General features: G+C 42.4%; 1 protein-coding gene across 3 annotated transcripts in view; it reads right to left on the minus strand.

Annotated features, from left to right (window-relative positions):
* The window catches only part of AKT3 (AKT serine/threonine kinase 3), a 258135-nt gene that overhangs the window by 14618 nt on the left and 225892 nt on the right, over positions 1–17625 (minus strand). For all 3 annotated transcript variants that reach the window (XM_075924864.2, XM_075924865.2, XM_006135203.4), the window contains exons 11-12: positions 14498–14712; positions 3555–3642 (exon numbers count right to left, since the gene is read on the minus strand). In XM_075924864.2, coding sequence (XP_075780979.1) covers positions 3555–3642; positions 14498–14712 — 303 coding nt within the window. The remainder of the gene's footprint in view (positions 1–3554; positions 3643–14497; positions 14713–17625) is intronic.

Here is a 17625-nt window from a genome sequence, read left to right on the forward strand (position 1 = left end):
AGAGAATTCTATCTGAATTCCCAGCAAATCTGAAACAATTCCAGGAGATGTGAATTTCCCCATTCATCTCGAATGAGTTTTTAGCTGGACTAAAGCACCATCTAGATCCGTGGTGCCCAACATACTAGCCACATGTGGCTATTTAGCCAGTTAAGTGTGGCTAGTTCGCTACAGCAGTAGCCACTATAGTTGCTACTGCTTCAGAACTGGTTGGACACCACAGATCTAGATCACCCCTGAAGATGCCTATCTAACCTGCTCTTAAATATCTCCAGTGATGGAGATTCCACAACCTCCTTAGGCAATTTATTCCAGTATTTAACCACACTGACAGGAAGTTTTTTCTAATGTCCAACCTAAAGCTCCATTGCTTCTTGTCCTTTAGTCAGAAGAGAATAATTTTTCTCCCTCCTTGTAACATCCTTTTAGGTACAGGCAGTCCCTGGGTTACATGTCGGATCCCTACTTACAAACGGGGTGAGGCAACCCCGCACTAGCTGCTTCCCCCCAGCAGACCAGGGAGACGCGAAGCTAGCACCCCTCCCCCCCCCCAGCAGACCAGGGAGACGCGGAGCGGCTTTTCTCAGCAGACACCTCAGCTTGAGAATAAAGGACTGAGGGAAGTGAGGTGTGGGAGAATAAAACTGAGCTCTGGAGAAATGTTTGGCTAGAGTTTCCCCTACAATATGTACCAGTTCCGACTTACATACAGATTCAACTTAAGAACAAACCTACAGTCCCTATCTTGTATGTAACCCGGGGACTGCCTGTACTTGAAAACCGCTACCATGTCCCCTCTCAATCATTGTGCCTAACACATCCAACACATGCAACTAAGGGGATCTTCTTTGAATTGTTCAGGTAAACTATTTTAATTTGCTCATATCAAAAGGTTTAATTTCTTAAAGCAATCATGGAAATGGTAAACAACTATTGGGATCATCCGTATTCTAAGATCCTGCTGAGGGCCCAATCCTGCTCTCAGGGACAGGAAAACCAGGGGACTGTGGCAGCTAGCACCTACCACCACAGTGGAAATATTGTGGGGTCTGAGCTATGTTTCCACTAGGGATGTAAGAGTTTAACCCTTTAATGAATTAAAAGATAAGCATTGGCATAAGCTAATGCTTATCAGTTAACCTTACAGGTTAAACTCGCAGCTACTCGCAGGAAGCCCACAGAGCTGGCAGCCTGCAAACCATTTAACTGTGTAACCAAGGTTACTGGTTGTTTTAAAAATGTTTCCATCCCTAGTTTTCACCTCCCCCTCACCTGTGCTTCATGCAATCTGGTGCGGAGAGGCCTCCCAGCTGTCTGGGGTAGAGGTGAGACTGGAACCCAGAGACTGGAGTGGCTGTAGCAGCATCCAAGATTAGGCCTGGGAGCCTACGCTCCCCTCATTTCCTATACAGAGCACCATCTCTCTCCCTTTACTATCCCTAACATCTCAACTCCCTTTGCAGGGCACCTACTCTGCTTCCCTTGCTAGCCTTACCACATCAAACTCCCCTCACTCCACATGAAGGGCATCCACCCTGACTTACAGACACCTAAACTTTTCCCATGCCTACTTTGGTGCTTTGTACATTTATGTTTCATTATTCACCTCCACCTACTCAACCCCCATTCTAAGCAAGGTTCCACCATCTTAGAATGGAAATACTTAGTGAGTTCAATGGGTGTAGGGTCAGACCCTGATTGAGAAGCACTCTTGTCTCATTGACTTGCAACAAACTGCATCAAATGCATAACTGTTTGTCTGGATCAGAGCCAGAGTGCTCAGCACCAGGCAAAATCAAGCCCATTGTCTTTAAGTTTGATTTTCCTTTGTTCTTGTTTAGTTGAGAAACACTCTTCAAGTTAGTTTGACAATATTTTCCCTTCTTTCCCACTCACAGCACCCTTATATTTATGCATTTGTATATTTTACAACACAGTTTTAACTTAAATGTAAAAAAAAAATCCCTTGAGGATCCCCCATATTATATATTTTCTCTGGCATATTTTTTAGCTCACTGGGTCAACCAAAATATCCTTTAAAAGAAATGTATTCTAATTATCGTTCTATGAAATATTATGGTTGACTGGCAGTAACACTGTTGTTAAGGTTCTTTCAAGTAATGTTTAGGTTTAGATATCCTTGTGGCAGCAAATAACTTGCAATCATCTTTGTGGAAATATTAATTTATAACATAAAATATGGTAAACAACAAACCAAAACTTGCCAAGCCACTATAAAGTAGAGGGGGAAAACACTCTTACAGTAACCAATGAAAAGAAACGTAGCAATATACAACACAGTTTTAGTCTTAACATCACAGAGATTCCTCTTCCGATTTTCTTGTTTGCCAGAGAAATACCACACTAATCACAACTACACGTTCCAGTTTTCAAATCGTAACATACCAACAAATAAAAAATATGTCACAGCAACACTAACGTGCTGTCCTGCATGTGGTTTCAATCCTCCCTTCATTTGAACAAAAACAAACAGGAAAGGCAACATAGCTTATAAAAGATACGACTTATTTGGCAGATAGGTCAGCACTAGAAAGTGACTGGCATGAACACCAGACAATACCAGGAACCTAGCACAATACATAAGTTACTCCAAATGCTACAGAAATGTCATAATCTATACAAGTTTGTTTATAAAACAGCTTAAATCTAACTCATTTTCACTTCTAGAGGGAAAATGAATTAACCATCTCAATTTCTGAAATCAACTGAGAAATGTCTAAGATCACAGTAAAAGGCATAGAAATATACACAAAGAGCCAAAGTAACTCACTAGCATAAACATGTGCAAGGTCATTGATGTTAATGGGGTTGTACAACTGACATCAGAAGTGAGTTTGGCTTAGTATTTTAAGACAACACTAGTTTTATTAGACTATTTTTCACAATCTATCTCGAAGAAAGCCTTATGCTGGTTAAAAAGATATCAGCAAATGCCTACTTGCTGTTTATCATTTTCAAGTAGGAGTCAATATTTAAATTATGACAATCTTTTTCAAATAAAAACAGATATATATCTATTTTTCAAATTTTATAATGAAAGGTCCAAATCTGAATGCAGTTTCTGAACAACATAATGTGGTCCTAATGAAAAAAACTAAGGATATAGAACTACTGGCTCCACACAAATATGTATTATTAAATGGAATTAAAAGAAAATGAGACTCAGTTCAGAAACACAAAGTTCACACTTTCTCATACATCAGCACTGACTCTCTTCTCTAATGCCTCTGGGGTTTTTTTGGTTAAAGTTATAGATCAAAACTTATGAGAGGGAGGAGGCCTTGAACATTTAAACAATTAAAGGACATTCTTAAGTGATTCTAAATCTATTTTGGCATACTTTTGTTTTAGAAAATTTTCAAGTTGTTAGTAGTATATTAAAACAATAAATAATTAAATTGGCTATTAACATGCTTTAATATTTAAAAGTGGCAAAGTAATCTATGTATAATTTTAGAAACTAGGAGTTCAATAATGGTTTCAGATGACTATCACGCAGAAGTCAGACTATTCCATACCATATAAAGACGTACCTTTTTATCATATACATCTTGCCAGTTTACTCCAACAAAGAAACTATGCCGCATAATTTCTTTTGCATCATCTGGGCCTCCACCAAGGCTAATGAGAGGGAAAAAAAAGATTCGACATTACACAAATATTCTTAAAATAAGACTCATTTATCATATTTGTTGGGAAATTAGCAGTATGGTCATGCATATTTACATACAATTATGTTTCTTTTTAATAAGAAATTCTACATGCAAGTGACCACAACTTTAGAGGTGATTATAAAGGTATTTGACAGTGCTCCATTTGACAGATAGGCTATTTGGTTATTCCCTCTATATTGTTCATTACTGTATATGTCAAGTTTCATTCAAAAATCACCCACTCTATAATGGAGCTTACTTTAGTTTTAATGAATGGCCAAGGAGTATGACAACATTGAAAAAAATTTTCACTATACAAATTTGTTGGGGAAGTGCCAGGCACCAAAATGAATCAATAACAATTCACACATTATTTATGTTTTTTTTTAATAAAGTTCCTATTGCTGTAGCAGAGGATATTGTAATAATTAACTATTTGAAACAAAATATTCAGAATATGACTATTTCGTAGCCTTGCTGAGGAGGATATTTAAAGGCCATGATAAACACTGACGCTACTCACTGTGGCCTGAAGCTTGCCAAACCCAGACTCTGGTGAGTTCCATGAGGAGAAAGCCTAGCCAGAGTTCTAAAATACCAAAGCTACAGGAGCCACCAAAAAAAGAAAACTGCCTGATCTGAAGCAATGGGGACTGTGAAGAGACAATCTCCTTGTGACCAGAATGAGAGTAAGGAGTTCTTCTGGACCTATTCAACATCAATGAGGTGCACCTGCGAGGCCTGGTGGTGCAGGAATGTAAAAGGAAAAACCTGCCATAGAAAGAGGTGAGAAACAAAGAGATGCCTTACTTCTGAGAGAGATAGGGGCAGGCCTCACCACTTCCAAACTTCCCGACCCACCCTCAAAGCAGTATGTCCCAAGAGGAGAGGGTGAAGGTAGACCCCATTTTAGAGTAATCCTAAAGGGCTGACCCAGGAAAACTGTCTGCTATCCAGGTCACCCTTGCTTCTCTGATTTCATACAGGCTTCTCTTGCATAAGAGAAGTAAGAGGAGAGCAGACTTTTTGTTTGTTTGTTTTGTTTACTTGACTACTCACCCACACTTGAGCATCTACCACCCGGGGAGGAAGACATTATAAGGAGCCGGGAGCCCAAGACCCTACTCCCCACAAATAGCAGAGAATTTGGGTATAACTACATCTGATACAAGTAACTGGAAAAAAAAGTGGGAGAGTCTTAGAGGGAACAGTGCTCAGCTAGTCCGTGAAAAATGGAACCAGTGCGGTGATATAAGTAATTGGCAGAATGCAGTAGCAGCAAGCTGCTCAACAACAGTATTTCCCAACAGCAATTACTACAACTGTGTATCACCCAGCAGCAGGTTCAGACCACACAACAAGAGCTGCTAAAAAAACTGATGAGCCTACAGCAGTAGCCACAGTAGATTAGAATGCAGTCCTATGCCCCCAAGGAGTTCCAGCAGGGTCATGGGTGTTCCCTGGTCAGTACCATTAAAACTAACCAAGATGGGGGTAGACAATGACCAGAAGCCTTCCCACTTATATTTGAGAGAGTGGCACTAACAGTCTAGTGGCCATTAAACAATGGGCTTTGATCCTAGCCTCATACTTGATAGATTGTGGGATTTGTTGAGGCAAAGCAAACCAGTAAACTATGAGAAAAGACTACAAGGGAGGAGAAAATAAACAAAGATCTATAATGTGAATCTTCTTAAACCTTGGAAGTTGTGGAAGCCGCCACTGGTAAATTCCACTACAATGGAATCTGAGTTAGGGCCTCCAAATACCTAGCAGTTAAGAACTGCCTACAGTACTAGAGTATGAGATACTCTCCCCTGCATTAAGAAATAGTTCCTACAATTTGATCAAGGCCTTTGCAAGAGTACTGAGTGCCCTCCCTCCCCCCCGCTCAGGGAGAAAGCACTTGTTCCAACATCATCTAGAGACCATTCCATGCCAGTTGGTCAGGGAGAGCCCTGGACCACTGCCACAAAGGATATGGGATATAATCTGAGAGGAAGTGCTAGTAATGTTGGAGATGAAGGTAACTGTGGAATCCAAAAGTGAATGGGAGAGCCCCACGATGCCTGTTCCAAAACTAGATGGTTTGGTTAGTTTTACGTTGACTTTAGAAAGGCTAATTCCATTTAAAAATTCAAAACCTATCCAATCCAAGGGTAAATGAGCAAAACAACAGAGCACTATCAAAAGGGTATTGGCATATCCCTTCATCCCCTTCCTCACAAGAAAAAACATTCTTCTCAACCCCTCAATTCAAGTCTATGCCTTTTCAATGGAGACTTTCCCACAGCTTATGAAGAGGATCCTGAGTCCTCATGATCAATATGCTGCAATCTACATACACACTGTCATGGTAAGCTACCTTGGAAGACCATCTTCAGCACCTAAAGACAGTATTAAACCTAAAGCAGGGGTTGGCAATCTATGGCTCACAAGCCAAATATGGCTAACTAGGGAGCCAGATATGACTCTTTTGGAGCTACAACTCAGCTGCCATCCCACCCCCTCCCCCCAGCAGGGAGCCATACTGATGCTACAGCTTCACAGCCCCCCGCAAGACTCAAACGCCAGCACCAGCTTCCTGTGGGGGGGGGGGGCAAGTCTCCCCACCAAATCTGGCATGCAGGAAACAAGTGAAGTGAAAAGTGGCTCAGTTTGCCACCCTTTTTCTTCCCCAGGCATGAGGTAAACAAGCAGACAAAAATGGCACTGCCATTTTCATTCCCCCGGGAAACATTTCCTGGACACTTCCCCTGTGAACCCTTACTGGAGGCTTCCTTCCGGCACATGGGAGCAGCGGAAGGCCATGTTACACGGTGCCTGCGAGGTGGCATGAAAATAAGTGCCCCCCCCCACCATCTTGTGCCCAGACCCCGATCTCCTCACTTGCCCCCCTGGCCCTCCTTACTTGCCCCCTCCCTTGCTCCTGCCCCTTCTCCTCCAGCCAGACACCCTACTCCCAGCCTGCTTCTGCAACCTACCTCCCATCCAGAGCTTGCACTCTCACCCTCTCGTATATCCCATTTCCTGCCCAGATCCTGCACTCCCATCCCTATCCCATTCACTAGCAGCCCTGTCCCACACACTTAACCCATTTCTTACCTTACCCAGAGCTTATGGGGGCCCACAAAATCCAATAACTCTGGAACCTCAGAAGAGTAAATCTGGCCTGAGGTCTTGAACCTCAGCGCTCCACACATCTCCAAAGTACTGCACTCCCCACACACCCCACCCCTGAGCCCATCACACACCTGAACCCCCGGCCTGAGCTCCTCAAACCCCCACTTCTCCAGACTCATGCACACCCACATCCCCAGTCTCCTGCCATACACCCCACCCCTGAGCCTAACATATATCCCAACTTTGTACCCTGAGTCCATCATACACTCAAATCCCCTGCCCTGATCCCCTCATACACTCCAACCTAGACTCCTGCATCCCCACATCGCCAGTCCCCACCATAAGATTGACAGAAGACAGCCTGAATGCTTGCATGAAGCTAGATTTGACTAGCTACGATGTAAACTTCAAAGAAATGTGCAAAAAGATATAGCAGCCGAAGTCCCATTAAATAAAGTCTGTGAGGACTATGTTTCATTTATGCTATTATTAATCATTATGTCTATTATCAATAATATTAAGTTGTATATTTTCAGTCATGCAAATGAGCATTCTTATACATCTCCTGGTTGACCTCTTGTTTTGAATTTTGATGTAGTTTGGCTCTTTGGTTTGAAAAAGTTGCCCACCCACGGCGTATAGGATGTAGGATTTTCAAACAACACTGACTGTCACAGATCAAGTTAGCCACAGATCAAGTAGCTTATTTGAGATATACCATAAGTGGTAGCCTTATGAAATCAGTAGTCAATAAAATACAGGATCTAACAGCATGTCCCATTCCCCAAATAAAGAAGCAAATAAGGCATTTTCTTAAGTTGACAGGCTATTACTGGAGGTTTATCCCAAGTTTTGCCTGGATCATGGCTCTCATAAAAGACAATAACACTAAAACACCCTAGTGGGATGAGAAATGTGAGGATGCTTTAAATTAACTGAAAATACAACTATTCTGGCTGACTACTCTTCAATCCCGATTTTTCCTGGAAATTCATGCTGCATTCAGATGCTTTGGGTTTGCTGCCATATTATCAAAGAATACCCAATCCTATACCTGTACACGCTTTCAAAGAATACCCAATCCTATACTTGTATAGGAAGCACTTTTCGACAGAAAAGGCTTACTCCATTATTAAAAAGGAAATTTTGGTGCTTATATGAATTATAGATTCCTGTGAGTGTCACAAATTCCACATATGATTAAATGGTAGCTTGTGCTCCAACCCGTCAGTTTCAGAGTGCAACACTGGGCACGGCATGAAAGACTATGCTTTTGACAATTTATTTCCAAGATGATCAGTGATGGAGACAAGTTACTCCGGAATACCCTTACTATATTGAGGGGTAGAGTATGTGAAGGGACATACCCTTATTCTACACAAAAGGTGACTCAGGAGTTCTTCTGGCCTTGCTGAACACCAATGAGGCACACCTTCAAGGCTTGTTCCGCTTCACGTTGGGGAACTTAAAAGGAAAAAAACATCCAAAGAAAAGGTGGTGAACAAGAAGGCTGCCTTGCTTAGACAGCAGAGAAAAGCTGGCAGATAGGGAGACAGCAGCAGGCGCAGGTCTCGATATTCTGATATTCAGGTCACCCATGACTCTCTTTTCCCCTACGGACTCATCTCTCTTGTAAGGGCAGAAGAGAGACGAGGTCTTTTCTTTGTTTGTTTGCTCAAAGGACCACTTCCCGCCCACCTTCAGCATCTGCCGAGTGGAGACATTAGAAAGGATTGGATGCAGGATCTGGAGGGGCTTTGAGGGAGCTCCTGTTCCCTACAGGGTACAGGCAGTCCCCGGGTTACGTACAAGATAGGGACTGTAGGTTTGTTCTTAAGTTGAATTTGTATGTAAGTCGGAACTGGTACATATTGTAGGGGAAACTCTAGCCAAACATTTCTCCAGAGCTCAGTTTTATTCTCCCACACCTCACTTCCCTCAGTCCTTTATTCTCAAGCTGAGGTGTCTGCTGAGAAAAGCCGCTCCGCGTCTCCCTCGTCTGCTGGGGGGAAGCAGCTAGTGCGGGGTTTCCTCACCCCGTTTGTAAGTAGGGATCCGATGTAAGTCGGATCCATGTAACCCGGGGACTGCCTATACATAAAAAGGTTTAGGTAACTGGGCCCTAGACCATCAGAAACTTAAAGGATGGAAGTGATATCCTGATTTTCATCTAAAAGTAAACAGCCAATGAAGACCCATGTATTGTGCTCAAAATGACTCTACTAGGTAAGTTTACACAAGCTGAATTCCAGCTTCTCTTCAAAAAGTTACTCCAAGTGGAGCACATCACAGTATTCTGGTCTGAACAGCAGACAAGGATCAATGTGGTGAAATTCACATCAATCCAGCACTGCTCCCTGAAGTTCTAGACATAGTATTGGGATGATGGACCATAATGGCAAAGGGCTTTAATTCACTACAAAATAAAGAATGCAGAAAGGGAAAGATAATAGCAATTATTTATTATTTGTCCCCATAGACTGATGTATACAGAAATGGTGGGAAAATAGGGGATTTTGGATTATACAGCAAATTAATTTCTTTTTGAGAAAATCAGCTTGTAGTCAAAGAACAAGCATAATATGTTATACTCTGTAATTTACAAATACATAATATTGATATTATCCAGCAAAATAGATACAGAAGAATGGAGGTTGTTCATAACTGATGGTTGTTCTTTTGAAAGTTTACAATCAAACACTGATTTAATGAAGCTCTGAAACTTTACTAAGCAGAAGAAAAAATTTTGTAATCATTTTAATTAAAATGAGAAAAGCACAAAAATATTTTCCTTACTTTGCCAATATTTTGAACTCCTCCCCACTCCCTTTTTGTAGTTTACATTTAACACAGCACTATATTTGTTTTAGTTGTTTCTGCTGCTGCTGCTTGCATACTTCTGTTTCCAAATGAGATATGTTGTTGACTGGTTAGTTTATAACTCTCATGTTTATAACACTTAAGTTCTACTGTAAAGCATGACAAAATGAGCTGTATCTGTTCAACCATTTTTAGTAGTGGTCTGTCTGTGTTTTTTATTGACAGCACAGCAGACAAGCAGTTAGAGTGTATGGTCAAGTGTCCGATGTACAGGTGTTAGATGGAGAACAGATGGATGTGTGTCTTTGAGAATGTGAAGATTCTGTCTCTGAATTATGCACAGGAAGAGACTGTCAGAAACATGAATTAGTGAAAATTGCACAGTGAGGCATATAACCAAGTGGTGCCTCTCATATGCACTAATAATTTTACAGCACAAAAAAGACACACTAAAGCAGTCCTGTCCAGCTCCTCCCTGGTCCCTCATATGAAATGAGAATATATTCTTGAAAAATAGACTATAAAGTGTGTACTTTACATTAGGGATGTTAAGATGCGGGGATAAAATGAATTGAGTAGTTGATAGAATTTTTACTAACTACTCGATTGGTCAATAGGCATCCCAGCTCAGTCCTGGCTCGTGCCAGGTATGGGATCAAATCCCACTGTGGCTCTGCAATTCAAAAGGCAGTAGGAGCTGGGAAGGCTCAATCTCTTCCCCTAACCCTCCACGCTACCCCCCACAGCTCTTACTGCATTTTAAATTGCAGAGCTGCAGCATGGTTTGGTCCCTCACCCAGCACAAGCTGGGACTGAGCCAGGCTGCCTGCCCAGCCAGCAGCAGCCTCTGTGCACAGGGGCTGCCCCCCTTATACACAGGCAATGGGGAAGGAGGGAGTGTAAGTAGTCGACTACTCCCTTACATCCCTACTTTACATGCACCCAACAAGAGGACAACAGATGACAGCTCTATCTTAGTGCTATCATGACATCTCAGCCAGTCTGGTGGGGATTGAAAAAACATTTGAATGTGTTCCAACACCATTTTCTCAACAACCTCTGTTGTTGAGAAAGAGACCTGTCAATATCTGGCAAGACTGTTACATCAAGAGATTATTTTGAACAAAGGATAAACCTAGATTTTACATTCTGAATTTTATTTTATCCAAACCTATTCAACAAAATAATCAGTAAATCCCACTCATTGTCAAATTCATCCCCAGTTCCATTAAGAGTTTTTTATGTCAAAAGGATACTGATTATCAGGTCCCTTCTTAGTGGACAAAAACCCCTTTGTAAAAATGACATCATTACCAGTCTTGTTTTGTTTGGATTCACAGAGGACTGAATTCCTCTCTCAGTCACAGAAATGGTCATTCTCAGTCTTAATTGAGGCACATACAAAGACAAATATAGGGCAAATCTATGGACCTGGACACTCCACCTCAAGAAGGACACAAAGACAGTGAAGTATTTACTCTGCAGGTATGTTTACAATGCAGTAAATCTCTCTCTCTCTCTCCCCGCTTCCCCCCATTGCTAGGCCAGATCAGCTGAACTGGATGCACAAGGCTTGGACCATGGGGCTATTAAAATAAGGTAGAGAAGTTTGGATTTGGGCTGAAGCTAAGCTCTGAGATCGTGCAAGGAGGGATGGTATAAAAGCCCAGACTCCAAGTCAGCTGATCCCAGCCAGCTGTGGCTCTGCCGTGGATCTTTTACTAGAGCGTAGATCTATCCAATGAGACCAGTGTCAAACAAGATCCAGTGCCCTTAGACAATAGTAGCAGAGAAGCCTCAACAGTCACTGCCTCCTTTTTAATAGATAAATTCAGTTTTCAGCATGTCAGCAATCTATCAACTTTCACAAGGAAGTGAATGTTCTTTCTCTCCCACTGGCATGTTCTCTTTCTTTGTTTGCCTCCTTCCTCCAAAGGAACAGAGATCGCCCCAACTGGAGATGGGATACTAGATGGAATATGCCTACACTGAAGTGGAACTGAAAATTCTCTCTCCCAGCTGCTTGACTAGTGTATCTTGCTTTCATGCTCTGGGTATAATCAATCACCATATTCAAAGTGGGGAAGGAATTTCCTGTCTCCCAGATTGGTAACGAGATCTTTGCCTAGTCCTGCATCCAGTGCAAATACCTTGCTAGGATCATCTGAGTATATCTCACTTAATCCTTGCCATTGAGGGGCCTCAGGCACTGGTGCCCTTCATTCCCTCCAGTTCTTTACCTGAGGTACACAATATTTTAGTTTCCTGAGGGCTGCAATACTTTTCTCTAATTCTGATTGTTGGGCTTGGTGTAGAAGTGGCTGCTTAGTGTTTAGTAGCCTGTTACAAAGCAGAGGTCAGAAGAACACGTACTCCTATAATAACTAAAGATGAGAACATATGAAGAGTAACAAAAAAAAATCTCAATCCTAAATAAGGAAGGCAGTGTATTTCATAAAGTCATAAAGTGGATCAGACAATAAAATAAAAAACCCAGAGCAGTCTCTCAAACTGTCTGTGTTCCTCCTCTTTAAGGTTTCTTGTTTCAGTGTGCTCAAAGAATAATAATTCTAATGAACAAAACAAACTGGTCTTATATTGTCTTATATTGCCAGAAATTAAAACAGAAAAATGTAAGCTTAGGTCATCACCACAGCCAGTTGGGTGTCCTCTTATTCTGACTTGCCATTCCCTTTCTGCTTTCCAAGCCGTTATTCAGAGTTTCCTGCCTCACTACTAAGAAACCTGATTGGGCTGCATCACCAGCCTGACCTCTCAATATCTTTAGTGATCATCTGTGCAACGAAAAACCAAGCTGCATTTAAAGCCCCTCCCCATGTGCCAGTGGTTAGCATCTGCACCCCAAACAAAGTAAGTTAATAAATAGATGCATCATAATACTACTATCAGCAAATAAGAGTTACAGTGAACTATTTTTTCCAACTCTAAATGTTAATATTTTGTCAGGGAACTCCATGCTCGAAGATTACAAAGCATCAAATATGGCTATATGAACAAATACTTATTTTACTCCAAGAAAGTATTCTCTAAAGGGAATTAAGTACTTGTATTTAAAAATAAAAGACAAAAAGAAACTACCATACTCTGCAATGAATTCAAATTCAATATTTCCATGCATAACTGCTAGATTTTCACTTTTTCACATCACCGACTACATTGTGAAAAATGACCATTTATTCCTACCCTTTTTTCCTCTAGTTTAACCAGTTCTGATCCAGGAGAGGATATTTCCTGTTACGCTGTAACTTATTTCCCTAATAGCTCTTTGTGACAGACTTCATCAAGGACTTTTTGAAAAACCAAAGTACACTATATTGACTGGATCACCCTTAATCACATAACTGTTGACCACATAACAAATTCAAATAGACTAGCTAATTATTGCCAGGATTGCCTCTGTAGCGCTCATTAAAAATTGGTACAGGTTACACCTCCCTGGTCTATCGCCCTCAGGACCTGACCAGTTCTGAACCAGAGAATTTGCCAGACCAAGGGAGGTCAATCCCAGCCCCTCTGCTGCTGCCAGCTAAAGGGCTCCACTCTTATGGCAGCAGAGGGGCTGGCATTGACCAAGTAGGGACTGGGAAAGGGGTACTCAGGGGAATATACAGGATGGCAGGAAGTCCCCGTCGCCGATCATGGGGCTGCATATATGGCCCCCATCCCTATATATTCCCCAGAGCGCCACCTCACCTCTGCTCTTTCCCCCTCCTCCTCTTCGCTTGAAACCACAAATGACCAATAATGCGTGTTGTATTCATGGCCTCATTTAATACATGGCATTCTAGTTCACCCATCTTACTTCTAACATTTACATATAAACACTTGTAAATTTAGTCAATATTCAGTTGCTTGCACATGTTATTTTTCAATGGGACTCTACTTCATGACTGCTTCTCACTAGCTCCTACCGGTCACTTACCAACTCCTTTACTAGGATACAAGATTTCCCTAAGGGCCGTCTCTGCCTAAGTCATTTACACCTGTTGGCTTCCCAGCCCTTAGTTTAAAAAAATAGTCTACAATCCTTTTTAATTTTACATGACAATCTGAGTCCATTTTGGTTTAACTGTAGCCCATGCTCCTGTTTAGGGTACTCCATCCCCAGAAGACTCCCCAGTTTCTAATAAACTTAAACCCCTCTGCCCTACACCATTGTTTTATCCACACGCTGAGATCATGCAGTTCTGCCTGCCCTACTGGCCCTGCACGTTGAACTTACTAGAAGCACTGCAGAGAATGTCACCACAGATATCCAGGGCTTTAATCTCTTACCTACAAGCCTACAATTGGACTCAAGGACTTCTCTCCTATTTTTCACTGTTTCATTGATACCTTCATGTATCACAACCACTGGCTCTACCCCGGTACAACCCTGTGCAGTTACCTCGAGGCCTTGCGAAATCAGCTACCTTCATACCCAGCAGACAACTCACCATTTGGTTCTCCTGCTCACCACAAACCCAACTATCCAAATTTCTAATAATTGTAACCTCCTCCCTATTGCCTGTCTCTTTCCAGGCACTGGAGTCTCTGCACTCAAAGAAATATCCTCAGTGTAGGTGGATATTATGACATCCTCTGGAAAGTGAGTCCCAACTATGAGATTGTTTCCCTCTGCTTGAGTTAGATGCTCTCCTGCCTGAAAACTTCATTCCTTCATAATGGAACAGGGGCACTCAGACAGCAGGAGAGACCATCCATGAAAGTCTCTTCTCTGTACCTTTATTTCCCCCCGGCAAGACAAACAGCATTAGCCTAGACAATTTTTTTGTATTCAACATAGTCAGTTAACACAGATAATAATTAATAAAGTTAAGATTTAAGAATTCTAATGAGAAATAATCCTTTATGCTTACCGTTTATTTGGATCTTTTATCAGGAGACCCGAAAGTAATGACTTTGCATCAGATGAGAGAGTTCGAGGGAATTTTATGTCCTCCATTAGTATTAGTTCAAACAGTTTCTCATGATCCTGGTTGTAGAATGGTAATCTCCCACACATCATCTCATACATGACAACTCCGAGACCCCACCAGTCCACTGCACGACCATAGTCATTGTCTTCTAATACCTAAAATATAATTTAAAAAACCATAAATCATATGGATTTCAAATCAAATCTTTTCAGACCATTTAGATTTAAAGTTTTCATATATTTATATTAACATATTTTCAACCCTGCTGTGTTGTAACATGGGGCACAGATTCCCAAAGCACTGGACACAGACACTAATCTTACAAAGTTTATTGGTTATTACAAAAGTGAACCCAAACAATGTTGGCTTAAATTCAACTCATGCTCAATTGTTGTATGATAGCACAATCACTACTTATGTAAACGTCTCAGACAGACAAATAGAACAGAGAATATAGTCATCAATGTGACCAATGAATTTTTCCTCTCCCTAGTCCTTCACCATTACCCTATCATTGGGCCTTCAATTTCAGGAACAGAAGGAAAAGCTTAATTTACCAGCCACCAAGCTTAATTTACTGGCCAACACTGTCTTAGCTCCTCTCTGACTCCTGTCTTAGGGGGGATTTCCTCTCTCTTCCTCCGCAACTACCTCCTCTCCTCACTTAGGCTCTCCAACTGCAGGAGGGGTATCTAGGAGTTAAAAAAAACATTTTAATACTCTAAAAGTATGCATATCTTCCTAGCAAGCTCTTCATATGCTAGACCCCCAGCTATACTTTCCTTCACAATCCAAAGCACAGAATACCAGAACTGATTCTGGTGCACTGAAATCCATTTGTCTCCATTGTTTATGGCTCTAAAGGACTTATGTCAAAACCCATCACCTCAATATCCCCAGAAACAATTGGGGGGGAGGAGGCTTAAGCAATCTAGGCAAGCTGTTTTCAATACACCTTAATAATAAAATGGATAAAGGTATCACTGTAGAACATGGTCCTAAAAAATCCCTAAAAGTACCTTTAAAACTGTGTGAAAATTAAAAGTTAATATGAATTCCTTTATATGAAAGTCACTGTAATTTTAAGTGCTTGGGGCACAAATATTTACTCAGGATAGATATGCTCAAGAGACAAAATGCAAAATACAACTTTATTTGGAAAAGCATCTTTTAAAGAAATGGTAAAGGAAATAAGAGGTTTTCCTCTGTGACTTGACAACAAAAATGCAAAGACAGAGGAAGACTTGTCCAGACAAAAAAAGCTGCTGAGATTTCACAATGACAAAACTGTACAGAGTAGCCCAGGGAGTGGTCAGCTAAATGAAGCAACATGAAATGGAAGCAGAGGGAGACAAGGTTCTGGAAGTCAGTTACAGTCAATGCGGAGATACAGGAGGAAGGGTGTATTTAAAAAAGAGAAACCCAAATTTACTTTTAACCTTGAAATGAACAAGGAGCCATTGTAACTGGGCATGAGAATGTACTTATTTGTACTTGTGACAGAACAGCAAGCAACATCTGCACATGCTAGAGTATGAAGGCATACGCCTTTGGGAAATGACAGAAAATGGAGTTGCAATAGCCAAGATGAGAGAGAAATGGTTGGATTATATCAATACTACTTTAAAGGACATTTATGTAGTAGCTCTACTGTTGAATGCTGAAATAAAAAAGCAGCAAATCTGAAACAATCACGCAAAACACAATTACAGGCAGTCCCCGGGTTACGTACAAGATAGGGACTGTAGGTTTGTTCTTAAGTTGAATCTGTATGTAAGTCGGAACTGGCGTCAGCCGCTGCTGAAACTGACCGCCAGTTCTGACTTACATACAGATTCAACTTAAGAACCCCAAGCGTCCCCAAGTCAGCTGCTGCTGAAACTGATCAGCGCTGATTCCAGGAAGCCTGGGGCGGAGCAACTCTGCCTCGGGCTTCCTGTAGTCAGCGCTGGTCAGTTTCAGCAGCGGCTGACTTGGGGACGCCTGGGGCAGAGCAGCTGGGGTGCTGCTGGGTTGCTCCAGTGGCACCGCTCCTCGGCGCTACTGGACCAACCCAGCAGCACCCCAGCTGCTCTGCCCCAGGCGTCCTGATTCAGCCGCTGCTGAAACTGACCAGCAGCGGCTGAATCAGGACGCCTGGGGCAGAGCAGCTCGGGTGCTGCCGGGTTGGTCCAGTAGTGCCCAGAGCGACGCTGCGGGACCAACCGGCAGCGCCCCAGCTGCTCTGCCCCAGGGTCCGGCAACAAAAGCCTGGTCTGCTGGGGGGCACGCTAGCTGCGCCCCCCCCCCCCAGCAGACCAGGGACACGGGGAGCAAAGCTGCAGTGGCAGCGGGGTGCCGCGCCTCTGAGGCTTTGCTCTGGCAAAGCCTCAGAGGTGCGGGACCGCGCCGCGGCTGGGGCTTCGCTCCCGGTGCCCCTGGTCTGCTGGAGACCATCTCCAGCAGACCAGGAGCACCGGGAGCAGCTTTTCTCGCCCCGGAGGTCGAGGTGGCGGATCGCTGCCTGTGAGCTCCGGGGCGAGAAAGCCCCGTTCGTAAGTGCGGATCCGACGTAAGTCGGATCCGCGTAAGTCGGGGACTGCCTGTGGCTTGTGGAACTCACTGCCACAAACACATACTAAGGCCAAGAGGATACAGGAATTCAAAACAGAAGAGGACACAGAAGAGGAGTACTAGAAAGGGTTTTATAAAAAAGAAAAAAAATCAGAAGTGAAATAAATCCTCATACTTTAGAGCACAAAACAACCTTTACCCTCTCTAGTCCAGCACCCTTGGACCCTGACCAGTGTTGAACCAAGAATTTGCCGAACCAAGGGAGATCAATATTCTCTAGCAGCACTACCAACACTTCTACTGCTTACTGGGGTAAACAGAGCTAAATAACAGCACAGAACACTGAGAGCCAGAACTGGTGACTGTAAACAAATTTTATGAGACCACAGGAAACTTGACCGCACCCATGATAAATGGACATCTGGCTAACTAAAATCATGCTGGACCACAGATGTTGCCAGACTAGAGAGTTTCAACCTGTAGTATGATGAAAATGTATATTACTACGGTCATGT

Source organism: Pelodiscus sinensis, chromosome 3 (genome assembly GCF_052426305.1).
Source record: "Pelodiscus sinensis isolate ZL-2025 chromosome 3, ASM5242630v1, whole genome shotgun sequence".
Classification (NCBI taxonomy): Eukaryota; Metazoa; Chordata; order Testudines; family Trionychidae; genus Pelodiscus; species Pelodiscus sinensis.